The sequence below is a fragment of the Neofelis nebulosa genome, chromosome 13 (genome assembly GCF_028018385.1).
Source record: "Neofelis nebulosa isolate mNeoNeb1 chromosome 13, mNeoNeb1.pri, whole genome shotgun sequence".
NCBI classification, from domain to species: Eukaryota; Metazoa; Chordata; class Mammalia; order Carnivora; family Felidae; genus Neofelis; species Neofelis nebulosa.
In genome coordinates this window covers 24,031,409-24,050,065 of record NC_080794.1, presented here as the reverse complement: position 1 = coordinate 24,050,065, position 18,657 = coordinate 24,031,409, and the positions used below count along the sequence as shown (strand labels likewise).

At 53.0% G+C, this 18,657-nt stretch overlaps 1 protein-coding gene across 1 annotated transcript; it reads left to right on the top strand.

Annotated features, from left to right (window-relative positions):
• The first annotated feature begins 4,196 nt into the window (after positions 1-4,196).
• LOC131492410 (liprin-alpha-1-like) lies at positions 4,197-12,811 on the top strand. The gene is made up of 6 exons (XM_058696037.1): positions 4,197-5,003; positions 6,532-6,678; positions 8,249-8,383; positions 9,939-10,022; positions 12,162-12,293; positions 12,800-12,811. Exons 1-6 carry the CDS (start codon positions 4,878-4,880, stop codon positions 12,809-12,811), a joined length of 636 nt encoding a protein of 211 aa, XP_058552020.1. The 5' UTR covers positions 4,197-4,877.
• Positions 12,812-18,657: the final 5,846 nt, after the last annotated feature.

The following is an 18,657-nucleotide window of genomic DNA, read 5'->3' as shown; positions in this document are numbered from 1 at the left end:
CCCTTATGCCCGTGTGAGGATAGGCCGTCCAAGTGCACACAATTCTCCCACACGACGTTCCTCCTGATGACCGCTTAGGTGGTGGTGACACACATGCGCCCCGGGCGGCCTGGCTGCACGCTCCCTCGATTTTCACGCAGACACCTGTGCATGGCAGGCGAAGTGGTTCACTGAGCACCTTGGTGAGGATTTGCTGTCTGGAAAGTGGGGGTGGGTCCTCACAAATGTGCTGATATGCAGACCTGCATGGGGTCGGGGGGACCCGCTAGTTGGGGCAGTCTTGGGCCTTGGGGCCTGGCGGTATGGGGGTGGAGGTGGGCACTGTCTGTGCAACTTTCCAGAAGGGCCTTTCTGTTCCTGGCCAATGTTTCCATAGACGGCTGGCTGGCTTTAGTCCCAGCGCCCTTGTCATGGAAGGGTCCATGTGGGAAAGGAGCCGAGACGCTGGCGGATCAGTCCTGGTGGCAGCGTGCTTTCCAGCGATGCCACTTCCATGCCGCCTTCCTCGCCATCCGTCTGCTTCACCAGATCTCCTCTCTGTGCTGTCTTCTTCTGTGACCTCCTCTGGGCTTTTCTCTGTGCTCTTGACCTTCTGTAGGATACGCATTTTGAATCCCTGCATCCCCCAACTCTTTTTCTTTTTCTTTTGTTTCTTTTTGCCATATGCAGAGTCTCATTCATGAGTTTCCTGATTGGCTGTGTCATAGGTCCTGGAAATCACGCACGTCATATGGACAGTCATCTCTAGCAGGGATTTCTTGATTGTGTTGGGCTTGATGGTTTTCCCAGAGTTTTTTGTAACGTCCCTTGGCATCTTCCTGACTTTCATAATGTTCCCTCTGTGGCGGTTCTCTTTGGTAGCATTGATTGTCCTTCTTTTTTTTTTTCAACTTTTTTTTTTTTTTTTTTTTTTTTTTTTTTTTTGGGACAGAGAGAGACAGAGCATGAACAGGGGAGGGGCAGAGAGAGAGGGAGACACAGTATCGGAAACAGGCTCCAGGCTCCGAGCCATCAGCCCACAGCCTGACGCGGGGCTCGAACTCACGGACCGCGAGATCGTGACCTGGCTGAAGTCGGACGCTTAACCGACTGCGCCACCCAGGCGCCCCTCATTGACTATCCTTCTTGTAAAGTGCCTGTGTCATGAGCCTCACAGATCCTCGTGGCCCCTGGTCCACAGGCAGACTTAGACCTGCTGCGTTCCGGAGCGAGTGAGCCGCCAAGACACGTTTGGTGGTGACCCGTGGGGTTCTGGGTGGCCAGGACATTGTCCAATGTCAGAAGAACTTTAGAGGACAGTCCCTTGCTTTCAGCGTACTTCCTGAGTTGAGGGACAGAGCCGGGATGGAACTGGTCCAGGGCAAGGGCTCTGGTTGTGCAGCCAGACCACTGGCCACTGGCACTTGTTGCCTTCAGGACCCTGGGGTGAGCTTCCTACACAGGGCCAGCCGCCCTGATCACACCCTCGCCTGTATCCGCTCAGTCGGTAGCTGCTTCACCCCTTCCTACCCAACATCTTGGTGCTCACTTGTCTTTCTCGTGAATAAATGTCGTTTGTGGCATTTTCCCCCCGACAGGGCACCTCCTTCTGCATGAAAACCTGTGCAGACAGCCATGGTCCTCTCACCTGATTTTCTTGGGTTTTCCCTTTTTGTCTTGGAGTGGTTGACATGCGGTGGATGGTGGTTCCTTCTTCTCTGCAATCTTCTCTGGGGCGTCTGGGAAACCGTGTGCTTCCTCTTCGTGGTAGAAGCTGCTTCTCCTATCGTCATGACCATTTGAAAAGCCAAACCCCTTTCTAAAATCACCAAGCTATCCTGTGCTTGCATTGAAATGTGCCAGTTTTCGATCCTTCCCTTCCTTCTGCCTTACGTCGTGATGTCAGGTCTTCACTTGTCTTGCAGTTTGAGTTGAGTCTGCAGGTGTGCCCGTCTCACAGCAGTCCTACATCCACAGAGATGCCACATCTTCCACACGAGACACAAAGATGTCTCACAAAGAGCACCAGGTTTTTGCATGTGCTGCGGTAGCCGCAGCGAGAGCTTCGAGAATTTCCCTTTCCTTGTGCCTCCATGGTCCTCACGCAGGCCGGCTGGCAGCTGCAGCTGTGGACCTCAGTACATGTCAGGCCATTCAGCCTTTTCTTGTCATACCGTGAGTCTTCTCTGCATCGCGGGAGCACGTCCAGCATCCCTGGGGACACTTCAAACGGGTCCCAGGCTGTAATTAAGGTTCATGGTATTGCCCCTAACATGGTGAAAATGACGCAGGAACCCTGAGAAATCACTTCTCCTGTGGTGCTTGATTTACTGGAGAAAGGAAGTGCTTACCAAGAGCTGAGTAGCAGATTCGTGGATTCGTGCAACACTTGAGGGGACCTCAATAGCAGCAGGAGGTGGTGCACACTTCCCCCAGAGGACAGCGTCTGCTACAGCTCGTGTTATGCAGTTAGGACTAATCCTGCGTCTCCACATTTGTTTGCCTTTCTCTTGACTGCAAATGGCACCATGTAGGTACGGTCAGTTTCTGTGTGCAAAATGATACGTTTTATCTTGTTAGAGTCGCTTTGTGTATGTTTTCGGATAGGAAATGCTATAATAGCCTAGTATCTGCGTTTATTTCATGCACCCGTGGCCTCCCTTTTACTTACTAGTTTTGATACTTCGTAGGTGCTCAGCTCATCTGCCAGTCTTTCCAAAAGTCACACATCTCCAGAAAAGTTTCCAATGTATTTATTGGAACAAAAATCCCCACATAGAAATGGGCCTGCACAGTCCTACATCAAGGATCAGATAGGCTTCTGTGGGTTCACCTTGTCAAGTCAGATTGCAAGGAACGTGGTCAGTTCTGTGGTAACATTCCCGTTGATTTGGAAAGGGTTAATTTATGAAGGAACTTGAAGTATGTCACCAGTTTGTCCTTGGATTTTCTAGAATGGCTGAAATCAACCACTCTCTCTTTGGAATGTCAGTTGTTAAGTGAACGTTTATCCCTTCGTTTGTCCTACAGAGACAAAAGCTCTGGGGCGCCTGGGTATCTCAGGGCGTTAAGCGTCTGACTCTTGGTTTCAGCTCAGGTCATGATGTCATGGTTCAGGGACTGAGCCCTGCACCGGGCTCTGCGCTCGACTGACTGGAGAGTGTGCGTCCACCTCCTTGGAGCCCACCTGTACCCCATGTCCTGGGCGGGCGCTCAGTATTGGCGGGAGAGAAGCCCCACGCGGGGTGGTGGGCCCTGGCATCACTCTCCTCAGAGACCCTTCATCCATAATATTTCCTGCTCGACTAAGGAAATAAGTCGTAAACTCGCCCTTTCGTCAAGAGTCCTACCATCATTTTTGAAAAGTCCATTGGGTATGGTTGAGTCTGATTGAGCCAGGTGTTCAGGCTAAGACAGCAGCTTTTGACTACCGTCAGCCTTTCCCCGCTGCCGCTCCACAAGCCTGCTTGCCAGACGAGGCCAGAGGCTGGGGATGGGCAGCAGGCTTCTCGGCCTGTTGCTCCCGAGTCAGCAGAGCTCCTGAGTCCTAGACCTGCCAGGCACCTGCAAACGTCTGTCCCCTTGAGTGTCTGTCCCTCCGAAAATCCCCGGGACTCCTGTGGGTGGTGAGGAGGGGACTGGTGTGTGTGATGCTACTTGAGGGTGGTGGGTGCTGGGACTCTGGAGGGCCACGGAGGCCTGGTGTGCTCTGGTAAAGACCCCCTGTGTCTCTCCACTTTTGTCCCCTCTCCGACCCCAGGAGTGTGCAGCTCTCGCTGCAGAGCTCCACACCTGCAGGGAGCAGCTCGTGCAGAGAGAGGAGGAGATCGCCAACCTGAAGGCAGAGAGAAACAACACCAGGGTCAGTAGGCGCACTGCCAGGGTCTTTCAACACAGGACACCATTCAGTCCCCTTGTCCACATGTCCCCATGGAGTTGGCTGGGACCTATTGTTCTCAAACCTTGTTTGATCCGTGAGGAGGAGTGAGGCTATTTTAACACATTCGAGGGGATGGCTCCCTACCTGGGCACTGAATTGAAGGGATTCAGACTTGGTTTTGCATTTGGTGAACTTGAGGCCCGGAATTGAAGGTGTTCTTGAAACACGCTTTTCCTTTTGCCTCTCCCGCTAGGTGCTCCTGGAACACTTGGAGTTCCTAATCTGCAGACACGAGAGATCTCTCAGGAGAACATTGGTGAGGCGACAGGCAAAGACTCAGGCCGGTGTGTCCAGTGAGGTGGAGGTGCTCAAGGTCCTCAAGTCCATATTGGACAACGACCAAACGGAGGATGAAACGGTGTGCCTAGCCACGGTGGTTCTCAATTTGTGCACATGCTGTGTGTTATACGCACGCTTTGTGTGTTTGTGTGACTGGAGTTTCCTTTTCATCTTCTTGAATTCTTGTGAGAAGACAGGTCTGTATGGTTAAAAAGCAGTAGTTGGTGGAAATGTTGTGTGTATCGATTGGCTAGTACAAATTGCATAATGTGATTTATTTCGGGGAAGATTTGTCTCCAATGTAAAATGGAAAGCTGTTAACAAGCAAGTTTGTGAACAGGAGCATCCGTGAAAAACCTTACCAGCATTCTGTCATGTTATTTGAGGCGAAGGGGATGTTAGGGTAACTGTATAGTAAGGACTAATGAAACACCTCTGTGTACAAACTCAATCCCTTTGTTTCCAGGTGAGAGAGCAGTTACGTGTGGCACTGGAGGGGTGTAGTTTCGTAGAAGAAGAATTAGGGGCCACACGCAGAGTTCAGCTCCAGACATCATCACAGGATTTGATTGGAGGGGGTTTCCTTTTTATGCATTGTTTTTAAAACATCATATGAAGACTAGCAGTGGGGGCCCTCACATGTTGCTTCCCTTTCTGAGTTTCCAAGGTGCAGAGCCAGATGAAAGAGCTCCTGGCTACCCTGTGCACTCTCATGGCCAAGCTGGAAGAGGACCTAGCCATATCAAGGAAAGACCTCATCCGTTCTGAAGCAATGAACAGCATATTACAAAGAGATGTCCGTGAAGTGAGTGTCGGTTGAAATGGCCACGCCGTCGTCTAGCCAAACGTGGGGTGTTTGGTTCGGCCTTGCCCAGTGTGTCCTTCGTCTCCCACGGGTTTTGAACGTTTGGAGTTGGGTAGAAGTAGCAGCAGAATGGGACGTGACTCCGGGGCCTGGGCGGGCTGCCTCCCCGTCTGCGCGGTGGAATCTGTCCTCCCTGGGCTCTCCCCTGCCGAGGCCTGGCGGGCAGGTGGCGGAGTGCCCTCGGGTGTGGAGTGTGGGCCACCTGAGCTTGGCCCATGCCATGCTCTCGGTCCGTTTTGGGAACACACTCGGCACGTGGGAACCAGCGTGGTGCTGCCAGGTCGCTGCCGGGGGCACGACCGTGCGAGGGCGGCTCTACCGAGGGGCCGTCACGGCCGCCTCTGCCGCCCTGCCCTCCTGCCAGGGGTTCCGTGCTCCTGGTCGTGGCGGTCAGAGTGAGCGAGGGGCAGCCCGCTGGTCCCGGTGTAAGGTCATGGAGGAGTGCGGCCGCTTCTGCACGTGTGGTCGTCATGGATGGGAATCTGATCCTTGTCACAGAAACTAGTAAGGGTGGGATGGTTGCTCTGTGCCTCCTCCTGTCCCTGTGAGCTGCCCTTTGTGGACAGTCCCCGCACACCCCACCCCCAGCCCGTCAATGCCACCTCGGGAAGACCCTGTCAGACCCTGTCAGACCCACGTGTACGTGCACGAGCAGTCTGTTTAGTACCTTAGTGTGGGTGAGGCCGTGTCCGAATTTAAAACAAAAGTATTTGCAGAAATTATATAACCCATTCAGTGAAGTTGTTGTTTGGCAAAGGTGGGGGGAGACCCCGCAGCAGAGTTCAATATGCAGAGAGTTTAGAAAATCATTTCTTAGGACTCATCACTTTCACTCTTGAGACTGCTGACATAAATTGCTTAGTAAACACAGAGGGCTGGAAGAGGAATCTCTCGGGTGGTGGACAAGAAAGGCAGGGCAGGACGGTCTGGTTTCATTTGCAGTGTCAGATACCATGGGATACAATGTTGTTACAGGGTTAGGCTATAGAAGATGACTTCCAGTTATATGCAAGGTGGAGTTTGGCTTCCTTTTGTTAACACTGCTGCTTCAACTTTGTGGGAATTGGATGAGATTTCCCCCACCGTTTCCCCGGAGAGGGGATGGTGTCTCATGGTGCGTGCCTCCAGAGGCAAGTCGCTGTTCTGTGGAAAGCTCAACGGTGTCCGGAGGCAACCGAGGTTGTGACTTCCGGGAGATTTTATTATCCATTTGTCTTTGAACACATGGGAAAGAATAAGCCTGGGTACCTGGCCAGAATCCCGAGCAGCCTCCGCACTGTCGGCACAGAGCCTGACGCGGGGCGCCAACTCACAAAGCGTCACCGGCTGAGCCACCCAGGTGCCCCGAGGATGCTACTTTTCTGTTTGTTTGGGAAATGAGAATTTCGCCCAGTTTTTGTGTCTGGAGTGTGTTAATGTGTCGTACGCTGATTCTTTCCCTGTTTTCCCTCTGAAATACCTGCTGTAGGCCATGGCCCAGAAGGAAGACATGCAAGAGAGGATCACTACCCTTGAGAAGCGCTGCCTCAGGGCACAGCAGGAAGCCACCTCTCTGCAGGACCTCAAGGATAAACTTGAAAACGAGATCGCAAAGAAGGACTCTCTGCATCGACAGGTCGTTGGTTTCGTTGAACTTCATTCCACTTTTATTAATTACAAGTCAGGTTAAGGACCAAGTGTCAATGTCAAGGTTTTAGGATCTTAGAATCTTGTGTTGACCAGCGGGGTTACTTCAACGTCCAGGGTTTAATTCTTTCGAATTTTATGGAAGCATGTTATGGGGCTACCCTCCTTGGTTCCTTCCTTGTCTTGTCTTAAATGCACGTTATTCTGTTGCCCGTTAGCACTGTTTCCAACTGAGCAGGGAGTAGCCGGGAATGTGTAGGCACTGGCCATTTTGGTTAGTACTTGAGATCGGGGGGATGGCAGGTGCAGAAGCACAGTCTGGTGTGAGGATGTGAGACCCTGTGTTTTGGGAAGCCGCACGGCTCTTCCTTGGTTGTCTCAGGTCATCCGGCATTGAACAGGAACACCGCATCCAGCTTCTTGGAAACAGAGTGAGTTTGCCTGGTGTGTTTGTCAAATGTGTCAGTCGACCCAAAATGATAATCAAAGTGAAAGACTAGGAAGCCATGAAAATGACATTGAGGAATGCTGTTTGATGGCACGTAAGATGTTCCAAATCATGAGTGTAAAAGGCAGATCGTGAAATACTTTGTGTACAGCATGTGATTTATATTCTGAGGGTTTTAAAGCATGAGACGCAGTCTGTATATACACACAGAGCTATATGCACTCAGAAGATGGAAGGAGTCTGTGGGAACAAACGTTAACCTGGCAAAAACCTCACCTTATACATGATTTTTAAAATGACTTTATATGTTTTTAATGCTTATTTATTTTTGAGAAAGGGAGCCAGAGTGAGAGAGAGAGAGAGAGTGAGCATGAGCAGTGGAGGGCCAGAGAGGGAGACAGGGAGACACAGAATCCCAAGCAGGCTCCAGGCTCTGAGCTGTCAGCACAGAGCACGAGGCGGGGTTGACCCCATGAGCTATGAGATCATGACCTGAGCCGAATTGGCCGCTTAACCGACTGAGCCACCTCGGCTTCCCTAAAAGTCCTTTAACAAAAAATCTCGTGTCTAAGTTTTCCACGTTGAAGTTTTCCACGTTTTTGGTCAAGAGGGAGAGTGCTTTTGTTGAATAATGGTACACTTCCAAAAAGAACTCAACTGGCATCAAGCAGGCTCTCAGAAGCTCTGTGCTGACTGATGTGCCCACATCAGAATGTCCTATGGAGCGAGCCCTCGGACCACAGTATAAATATGTTCACGAAGGGTTAGGACCGAACCCTTCCCTCCTTAACTTGTCAGGAAGAACGAGGAAGCTCCTCCAGAAGATGGGTTTTCTTTAATGTGTGGGAACTTTGTCTTTTGAAAGACTTCTTTGAAGATACTGAAGAAGAGCAAAGAGTTTGGCAAGACATGTTTTGCGTAGTGAAACGAGGACCAAGGCAGTGGGTGACTCCTTGCAGACAGGAAAGGTTTACTCTGAAGCACCTCCCAAACTGTTGGCTTCAGTCAGAACGAACAGTAGATCTCTGCATTTAGCTTTTGTTTCACTTTATTAAAAATGGAAACGGAGAGAAGACTTGCTACACTTTGATGCTTTGCCTTCATTTCCTAGACTGCGGATCAAAACCGCCAGTTGCAAGAGCGCCTGGAGGTGGCGGAGCGGAAGCTGCAGCAGACCCCGAGGAAGGCCAAGTCGCTGCCCGAGGTGGAAGCCGAGCCGGCCCAGAGGGTGGCCACCCTCTGCAAGGTGGGGCCTGCCTTTCCTTCTGGGTCCCATGGTGGGAATGTCATTTTCATGGCGGTCCGTTCTTGTATCTCATTTCTCACCGGTAACGTCGGCGTGCCAAATTCCGCGACCCAGCTGAGATCTGTTTTCGGTGCTACTTTGTCTGAGATCGGAATGCTTTTCAAATGGCAGGCATCATCCTCAGTTTTGTTCCCTCCGGTTTTGTCTGATGTGTGCTGTGTGCCGTTGGCTGCATCTAAGACTCACTGCTTTTCAGAGTTAAGTCAGCGACTCAAAGCTCAAGGTAGTAGCCTTGGGTAAGAGAAGGACAGGGGTGCCTGGCTGGCTGAGTCAGTGGAGCTTGGGACTCTTGATCTCAGGGTCATGAGTCTGAGACCCCGTTTGGTGTAGAGCTTACTGAAGGAAAAAAAAAACCAAAAAAGCATAGAATTTTTCCGAGAAATGAGAAAATCCTATCCTCTTTTCAACACAATCGTTTTTATTTAAAAAATTCTTAAATGTTCATTTATTTTGAGACAGACAGAGAGAGCGAGCATGGGCACATACATGAGCAGGGGAGGGGCAGAAAGAAGGAGATAGAATGCCAAGTAGGCTCCATGCTATCAGCACAGAGCGTGACACAGGGCTCGAACGCCCAAACCTTGAGTTCATGACCTGAGCTGAAGCCAAGAGTCAGAACCCGACTGACTGAGCCACCCAGACACCCCTGTAAGAAATAAATCTTTAAGGAATTCACTCGGAGGTTCAACAAATAGAGTCGAGGAACGTGCCAGACACAGTCCCTGCCCTCCCAGCTCTCATAGCCCTCACCACCCACAGAGGAAGGCAGCAGTTGAAGAGGTAGTTTCCAGACATGATGTGGTCGGTGCTGGGATCGAGTGATGCACACAGGACGAGGGAGCACATGACTGGGCAGCCAGTCCGTCCTTCCGGAACCTGGGCTGAGGGAACCTGTAGCAGGGAGCCTGTCGGTGCTTCTGTGTCACCGGTTCCAGTGCAGTGAGGGTCCCAGTGGGAAGGGGGTGGTGTCATCACGGGATGCTGACCCTCAAGGCTGCCATCAAGTCGGGCAGGCGGCATTGGGCACCCATAAGCCCAGGCTCCAACAGAGCCTCTCCTCCTTTGTGATCTGCATGTCAAGTCTCCGTTTGTTTTCTCGCCTGTCCTCTCTCCTGTCCCTGGTCAGCCGTGTAGCCCGACTGTTTGTCTTTGGACACTCTGCTGCTGAGGAAGCTAAATTGTTGGAAGTGACTTCCCAGCTTAGGAAGCTAGCACGCCTGTTTGCTCTTTCTGCTTGCTGCTTCCTCCTGTCCGTGCTGAGTGGCCAGGGGTGTCTCCCGGGGGACGAGGCACTGTCCAAGGATCCGGGACCCGGGGTGGGGACGAGACCGTTGCCTACCCCCGGTCACCAGCATGGCAGCCCACTGCTTCCCACTGGCACGCATGAGGCCTATAGGGACTGTGAGCAGGCGGAAGGCCGCTCACAGCATGTCGTGCGTAGGCACAGCGTGTGGTGTGGGGCCGCCAGCTCTTCTGACCCCGCTGTCGCCCACAGGCCGAGCAGAGGCGTGGCAACATCGAGGAAAGGCTGCGCCAGATGGAGGCCCAGCTGGAGGAAAAGAACCAAGAACTGCAGCGGGTACGTGTGCGAGCAGAGCAGCCATGCACCTGGCAGTGGTTGAGGATGAGGCACAGGCTGGGGGTGTGGGGGTAGGGAGTGGTCCCTTGTTTCCCACTTCTCCCCATGTGGACGCCAGGCCCCTTCTCGGTCCCATCAGGGGTACAGTGGACTCTTGTGCGAGTTGGATGCTACTGAACACTCCTAGCATGTGGACAATGTTCTCTGGACGCTGGGGCCCCGGAGGCAGTGCTGCCTAGGGGTGGAGGCACCCGCACAGCCCACTGTGCCCACCAGCTCATTAGCAGCTACTCACGGTTGACGCGGGACCTCGTGGGTGTCCCTTGGCCAAAGCGGAGGTACTGGCCTGGGGTAGGGCAGCCTAGAGGAGGGGTCTCCTTCCTTAGGACATGACACTGAGGTCCTGAAATCAGGTCACGGGCCTGACCTTGGTCCCCACATCCTGAATTTCTACTTGAGATGAAAGGCACAGGTCAGGGTAGATGTTCCTAAGAAGAAGAATAGCGTAATCGAGCCTTGACGAAAGGGAGGCCCGTGTCCCTTGAATCCCCTGAGATTTTTCCCTGCGGTAGCTGGTCAGACGTCAACGTGAAACACCCAGGAGACAGAGCAGGCAGCGGCCTCCCCATCTTGGGACGTCCATCCAAGGCCATCAGGTTTTGTTTTCACCAGAAAACTCGAAACACTCACCCTTAACTTACACCAGAAACTCGTGTGCTTGGCCCTCAGGGTCAGAGAATAAAACATGAGTTCTCGCGGAGTGAAGCTTCTGATGCCAGCGTGAGGGCTCGTGTTGGCCGACCCCAGCCTGCCATGACACATGCACACAAGCGAGCACAACCAGACGCTAGCCTCTTGGGCCGAGAATTCGACCTCACCTACTTAGAGAAGCACTTCATTGCCTTTAGGACTGTATGGTAGTTTGGAGGGACAGGTGTTGAGATAAGGATTCTATTATAACTGAGACAATCCGACCCCAGCCTGCCATGCCACATGCACACAAGCGAGCACAACCAGACGCTAGCCTCTTGGGCCGAGAATTCGACCTCACCTACTTAGAGAAGCACTTCATTGCCTTTAGGACTGTATGGTAGTTTGGAGGGACAGGTGTTGAGATAAGGATTCTATTATAACTGAGACAATTCCAAGGACACTTTTAAGCTGTTTTGCTTGAAAAATACTTGGGTGCTGATCCCTTCTTGTGGGGTGACCAGGGTCTTTTCCAAGTGATGGCCGTTGCTGCGTGTTAGGTGAGGTGGTCGTGCTTTCTGTTGCCTGCTCCCAAGGAAAGAGGTGCCAGCAGGTGTGGCTTAGAGATGAGGAAGCCCGAGCATGGAGGGACTGTCCATTGCCTAGCCTGCGGGTGTGTCCTGTGGGCTCTTCCTCCTCCCTGGGCCCCCCGACTGCAGGGCACATGTGTAGTCCGTACCCCACGGCCCTCCGCCCGGCAGGAGCCCCTGAATCCTGCCGGCCTGTCCTCGGCGCTTCTGTTTTGGGTTAATTCAGGAGATGCGGCAGAAACGAGTTTTTAAACCAGACGATTGATGAGAGTTGTATATAACACAGACCCGTGAACTTTGCGGTTACGTTCGGAAATTACTTGAGGTAAATACAAGTTTCCATTACAAAACGTTCAGGAGATGTGGGAATTTCACGAAAAACAGGTGAAAGTCTTTCTCACCACTGAATCTTTCCCAAAGTGGATTTTGTTTTATCTTTCGGTTTTGTCAATGGATTCATTTCTTTCCCCCTGAGGCCAGATCCGAGCTTCTGTTTCCGCCCCGGAATATTCCTCCTCCCGTGTGTAGATAAGCTGATCCCCTTAAGAATATGCTCTTTCCTGCATGTACATCTGCCTCCTGAGCCCATCTGAGAGCTAATAATGAGGACATTCGTGAAGGCCCATGCATGTTTTGTTTCCCAGAAACAAAGGCACCTGCTAAGTGAAGACCCCGGGAAGCAGGTTCCTGCGTTTCTGTGTCCCGGGAGGTCGGTGCTGGCAGTGAGGCACAAGCACGCCCAAGAGTGCCGTGGGAAGGGGCAGCCGAGGATGGCGTGCGTGTGGGTCGCACCGCTGGTCATTCGCACGTCTGAGCCAATGTTCGCACTTTTGCTTCAAGCCTGCGTCTTCTCTTTCAGGTAAGGCAGAGACAAAAAGTGAATGAAGAGACTAATAAACGTCTGTCGGGCACTATTGACCAGCTCCTTTCCGAATCTGACGAGCGTCTTCAGCGTCATCTTAAGGAGAGAATGGCTGCTGTGGAAGATAAGGTAGGACATGAGAGACAGCGGCTGAGTGCCTCCCCGTCCTCACAGAGGAGACGCTCACGTTGTGATCCTGAGGAGCAGCGTGGAAGAGAGGCTAACAGCCACTGTAGAAAGTAGAAATGATTCTTTCACGCGGAAAACTGCAGGCTGTTACCCACTGTCTGCGTTAAGTTCCCAGTGTCCTGTCCCTGCCCGACGTATGTGTGCGGGAAGGTGAGTCTTACTGTCTAGAAGAGGAGTATGGTCTGGGGAGGGCCCGAGAGTAAGTATGTGAGGCTTTTACTAACTGAGAGGTAAGGAGTAAGCTAGCTTCATGCTAATCAAAGATGGGCCCAGAAACAGCCATAGGCAGTATATAACTAAGGGGAGGGGCCGTGTGTCGATAACCCTTTGTTGATAGGACCCGGCAGTGGCTGGATGTGGTCAGCAGGCCCTCGTTGGCCACCCCTGTGCTGGAACCTTCAGCCTGGTTCTTGTCTGGGGAGCTAATTTGTACCTCTTTTGTCCAGACGGACCGGTAGGAGTGCGCAGTTCTGTCAAGCATTTAAGCAGCTGAAAACAGAGTTTCTCCTGTTCCATCTCCTGCCTTCCCTCTTTTCATCTGAGTTGGAAAGAGTCTAAGCCTGGACTCTTACACCATCATAACGGATACACTTGAGGTGTAACGGGAGGGAAGCAGTATCATAGGATCTCTGTGAGAGAAGCTCTGGTGGTGACAGTTGGGTGCGGACCTGATACTACCGGTTCTGGTGACACCTGTGTCGCTGTAGATGAGCCCAGAATCTTCCCTAAGATGGGCACTTGGAGACACCAGTGAGCAATGCTAATTACACGACACACTTGTTTTGGGTAAAACCCATTATGAGGTGCGTTATTATACCCCACGTGAGGTTCTACCTTGGTCACTGGGGCCAGCCTTTAGGTAGAATAGTTGTATGTGAGATTGGAATTCTATGTACGAAACTTAGGTCAGGTTTCCCAAGTGACTGTGACTGAGGCATCACAGACCCTAAAAGCTATTACGAACCAGTGTACCTGCTGCAAGTAAACTTAGGAACTTGTCATACTTACAGACAGTGATCCGTGAAGAAATTGTACATGGACAAAGCATGAGTAAAGGCTGTTACTGCAGTTTCACAGACAGCATTTCACTCTGTGGTCATGTGACCCCGTTCGTTGGTATGGCCATCCGCTCCACGCTTTTTCTGTGGTGCTGCGTTATTGTAAAGAGAAACGTAGGCGTGCTCTAGCTTGTGGAACGTTTGAAAGAATCAACACTAAAGGACTGTACGTTTCTAAGAAGTCTCCGTTAGGAGAAGTGGGCAATCTGAAAAAACAGTTACAAGAAACGCAACGTGAGAAGGTATTTCCATCTCTCAATCATTCAGTGATCCCTTGAGACTGGAAAGGAGCAGGTGACCTCTGGGGCTGACACTTCCTCCAAGGCGAGCCACCACTGTGCTTTCGAGGGGCCCCACGCTCGCAAGTCTGAATGGCACGCATGTGGCGGAGTTGGAGCTGAGCAGCCTATGGGGTTCAGATTTCTGAGTCCCTTCGGGGGTCCGCTCGAAAGCTGAAATGTTCACGCAAACCTTTCGTTGAGTGCAGCGTTGCCCAGCAGGAAGGTAACAGGTGACACGGGTGTCATCCCAAGGATTCTCACGGCTGCATTCGAAATGGTCAAACAGACGGGTGATGTTAGTTTTCATGTAGCCCGATGCAGGCAACATGTTATTGTATCATGTAAATAGTATAGACATGAAGGAGCTACTCTACAATGTTTTTCCACATTCAGTCCTTGCAACCGACGGGCCGTCTCACAGTTCCATCCCCTGTGGTCGGGACCAGCCCCATTTTGGGCGCTCAGTTAGCCACGTGCGGCGGTGTCTGCTGCCTGGGACGGCACTGCCTAGGGCGTTGTTGTGTGACCGAAGCTCCTCATCAGTTTTGCTCCCTGGTGCTGCATGTGGAGACGTGAGGCTGGGCTGCGGAGGGTCCACGAAGGAGCACGTGCCTATTGCACAGAAGGGCTATTCCCCCACCGCCCAGAAAGTCCTGCTCCTCTCCTAACCTTGCTAGGCCTGAGACCTAACTGTTCAGTAGGGTTTAGGACGTTCACTTGGTGATCCAGGTGTTTACTGGAGGACTCTTGGAGACAATGGTCTTGGGGTTTGTAACTGCTGAATTTCCCCATCGTGTAATGAACCTACAGTGTTGTATCAGTTTCAAGTAGACAGCATACCGTTTCAACAATTGCACGCGTAACTCTGTGCTCACCACCATCACTGTGGTCACCGTGTGTCACCATACAGAGTCCTTAGGGTATCACGGACCGTATTCCCTGTACGGTGCTTTTCATCCCCGAGACGGCCTTATTTGATATCTGGATGCTTATGCCTCCTAATCAGCATCACCTCTTTTTGCCCACCGCCCCTACTCTCCTCTCCTCTGGCCACTACCAGTTTGTGCTCCGTGTTGAACGGACTCTTGAGGCAAAGAATCGTTAACCTTGCTTGCAGTGAGTCTCGTTGTCATTTGCTGCTTTGCAGGATCGGCTTCTACAGAGCATGGAAGCACTGAGGGCTGAATTAAAGCGGGCAAGACTGAGAGGCTCTTCGCTTCACCACGGGTATGACATTTCCCGGTTCACAGATGTGTTTGAGATGCGGCTGGGGGCGGCTTCCCTCTGTCACCAGTATGACCTGAACCAGCTCATGGTTCCAATGTAGAACCGTGGGTGTGCTATGGTATGACCCGAACCGGATCAGAGTTACACACAATAACCCTGAGCGTGTTGTAGTCTGATGCGATCCATTTTCCAGGTACCACCTAACGGATGATGGGGCGGGGCTGGGGGGGGGACACTGCCCTTCACCGTGCCTAACATGAATCAATTCACAAACACATATGTTAGCACCTGCTGTGTATCTTCCAGAGGAATCCTTTGGCCGAATGGGCAGAGTGACTGGATGTAGCTCAGGGAGCCGGTAGCTTCGTAGTTGGCAAGAGGGAGAAGTACAACCTCATTGCAGAGGTTAGTTTTGGAATCTCAGGAGACCGGGAGGCATGACAGAGCTCACAGCCATGGGAGGAGGCGTGGAAGTTAGGGAAAGTTCTGTTCGTGTTTGGGTGGGTTTATTTGCGGCCTCCTCCACCGAGTGTGGCAGTGATGGTGTGGGGCTAGGAGGGGTCCAGCATGCCAGGTTCGGACCCAGCGTCCCTGGAAGCTGTGGTCCCTTCGGCAACGCCAGTGGGGTCACCATGGGAGTAGACACGTGGCCATGGTTGTGAAGGTCACCTTCACATTGGTGGGGTTAGCGCAGTGCTCCCAGTTTCTTAGCTTTTTGAAAAGAGTGGAGAATGACATGTAATCGCTTTAAGTCTGTTGGGACATTGGTGAGTCGCCTGTGAGGGAGCGGGTCAGCCGGCTTGTGAGCTGCGTCCTGCAGACAGTAATTGTCAGCAAGGTATTAAAAGGTTTGCTTGCTTCTTTGTAGGAAATAGGTACCAGGTGAGAGTCATTCTGGTGTGACAGTGCCTCGAGTAGCTGACTGGGCCCCCTTAGGTGCAGGAAGCAGGCTCCTGCTCCAAAGGCAGGCCCACTCAGGCCGCACTGGGGTCTGTGCGGCTGCCGACGGGGGCTCTCGGGAGAGTCGAGTGTGTGCTGTGGCTGTTCTTGTTGAGCCTGCTTGTAGGAGAGAGGAGAAGTCAGTGAAGGTAGGGTCCCAAGCGGCACTCCCTGTCCACGGAACTACTGGTGGTACGGCGAATGGGTGTCCAGAGAGAGAAGCACACAGGAAGATCCGGGCACAGAGCAGCCTCTTGGTTGGCTGACAGAGAGCCTCGCCAGCAAGACACCAGTGTGCTGAGTGTCACCATTGCAGGGCTTGAAGATGGGTATGTGTGAGGAGGCCAAGGGAGCAAACAGTGGATGCGGTGCAGGCCCCTCGAGTGCATGTTGGAGTTCTCAAGGGAATGGGCTGTGCAGGCCCCTGGAGGGTGGCACCCTGGGGCAGTTGCCATAAGAGGGACGTCCACGCCCGTCACCCGCCTGAGGTGAGCTGGCCAAGGAGAAGGATAGCAAGGATCGCAGTGCTCCCGTGGTTGCGGAGGCGTTGGCCACGGTCCCAGGTGGCCTTGTGGTCAGAAGACCCAGGGCAGGAGACCGGCTGAGGAACAGGGTCTGTTTGAGGCCGTCTCCCAAAGTGCTCTCTCGTGTGGTGGCAGAAGAGAGGCTGGTGGGAGCTGTGTCGCCATGAGCAGCCGGGGGCCGTGGGGACGAGACTGAGAAGGCGGCGGGCAGGCTGGACAGCTGAGCCCTCCTGGCACGACCTCACAGCCACGTCTTCTGTTTGTGTCCTCCTCTAGCAAGATGACATGGTCTGGGTTGCAGAGGAAAAGAAAGGTGACGGACCAACTTCCACACGCAGGCGGGGCAGATGGGAGAGAGCTCTGGGATAGGACTGGATGCAGGGAGGTGGGGTCGGGAGCCAGGGAGCCTGAGATAGGGGGTCAGAGTCAGGGGACACACGCGAACCTCGGAGGAGCCACGGACCATCCCAGGTCACATGCGGGGTGGCGTGTGTGGCTCTCCCCGATTGGCGATGTGCCGTGGCCCCACAGCGGTGAAGCTAGACCACCTGAGCTCAGGTGAGCAGTTCTTCTGGGAATGGGGGGACCAGCGGAGGGGAAGATGGTTGTGGCCAGCGGGCAGTTCCGACTTGGCTGTCTTAGAAACAATCAGTACCCTGAGGCAGCACGTGTCAATGACGTTTCTTGAAAGGCCGCAGAGAAGAGCTTGAAGCACCACACAGGAGACGCCCTGTCGTGCTGGCTCTGTCTCCAGGCCACGAGGGGTGACGCCAGGGGCCCCTCTTTAGTTGATGTGAATCATATGGGCGTGTTCTGTCTCCTGAGACCATAAGGATTTGAGAAACGGAAGGCAGCCTCTCTTCTTTTCCAGAGAGCAAGGAGCCACTGGACTCCCGTGCAGGGTTCAAGTGTGGAGGGTGAGCCCGTGGCTGAGGCCGGGCACGTGGGCTGGCGGGTGCTCCTTCACAGCTGCTGACCGCTTCGTGCCCAGAGCCTTTGCTGAGGGGAGCAGCTGACAGCCCAATTAAGTGACTCCACCCTAGGGGCTCGGGGCTCCATGGAACTTTTCTGGAGACTTCTGTGGCCAAGGGGGACATTTGTCTGTTAGTCTAACTGCACAGAGGCCAGAGACGCTTTTGCCTCCTGTGTACGGGAGCTGCGAGGTGTGGTTCCCAAGGATCCTGCCGCGGATGCCCCTGGGGCACCCGATAGTGGCTGGTGGAGGAAAACCTGGGGTCACCTGGCATCACAGCGAGGGCCTTGGCACACGTGGTCCGATGGCAGGTGAAGGCCAGAGGGACGTATAGGAGTGCTTCCCGGTCAGTTGGGCAGGAGGTGGTGCAGACACGCTGGATGACAGCTTGACTGGGGGCAGGCGCTGCTCCACCTCGGGGACGTCTGGGCCGCGGGGATGCGTTGCACCTGCTGGGCCCGGGAGACCCTGTCTCCACAGGACCCGGCTAGCGGGCTTGCACTAGAGCCAGGGGCAAGGATGCCTTCCTTGGAGACCTTTTTCTGTGACCTCATTTTCCTAATTGACGGGTTTTGGCCTGGCTGACAAAGCCCCCTTTTCTTTAGATAACAACCTTGGTGTGTGTGTGCGTGTTTGTTGATTGTTTCCCTCTGTATTTCAGGCGGACGCACGTCGGCAGCATCCCAGCTTCCAGGTTCCGTCTGGCGGACAGCCCCACGGATGCCAGCAGCAGCAGCAGCGCGGTGTTATGGCGCCACCGGAAAGGCCGTGTGGCCCGTCTGCGACATGAGCCTTCCGAGGCAAGGACCTCCATCCTCTGGGGGCTCTCGTGGGACCCACCTGCCAGCTCCAATGTCACCTGCCTTTTCCTGTCTGTGAGGCTCTTCTGGAACTAAAGGACTGATAGGCGGAACTAAAGGACTGATAGGCTGCTTTCTCCTTGCCGCTTCCCCCATTCTTCTTTTGCTGCCTTAGAATTTACTTTTGAGAGCTTTTGTTCTTTCTTTGTATCAAGTAGCAATGTGGATTAAGATAGGACCTAGTGTTAAGCACAGCACAATGCAAATTAGTAAGGGTTTGAAACGCTAATGAAGGTTAAATGAACACGTGTATTCATCCTTAAACAAGAAAGAATTCACCTTTGGAGTCTAAGTACTTTTGTCCTTTGTCTCTTGGGCTGCGTATATTTTTATATATTTGTGTAAGTTGTGAGCACCTGTAGTCATGGAACAAGTTTGGTGCAGACATCGTCCCAGAGATAGGGTGCAGCATGACTGAAAAACCCAGATGAGGGGTGCCGGG

Bases quoted from the DNA above. Each gene is read 5' to 3' on its own strand.
- LOC131492410 (XM_058696037.1), top strand. From the start codon at position 4,878: ATGAAAGAGCTCCTGGCTACCCTGTGCACTCTCATGGCCAAGCTGGAA. The intron at 5,004-6,531 runs GTGAGTGTCGGT...TACCTGCTGTAG, and splicing joins TACAAAGAGATGTCCGTGAA to GCCATGGCCCAGAAGGAAGA. The intron at 10,023-12,161 runs GTACGTGTGCGA...CTTCTCTTTCAG, and splicing joins AGAACCAAGAACTGCAGCGG to GTAAGGCAGAGACAAAAAGT.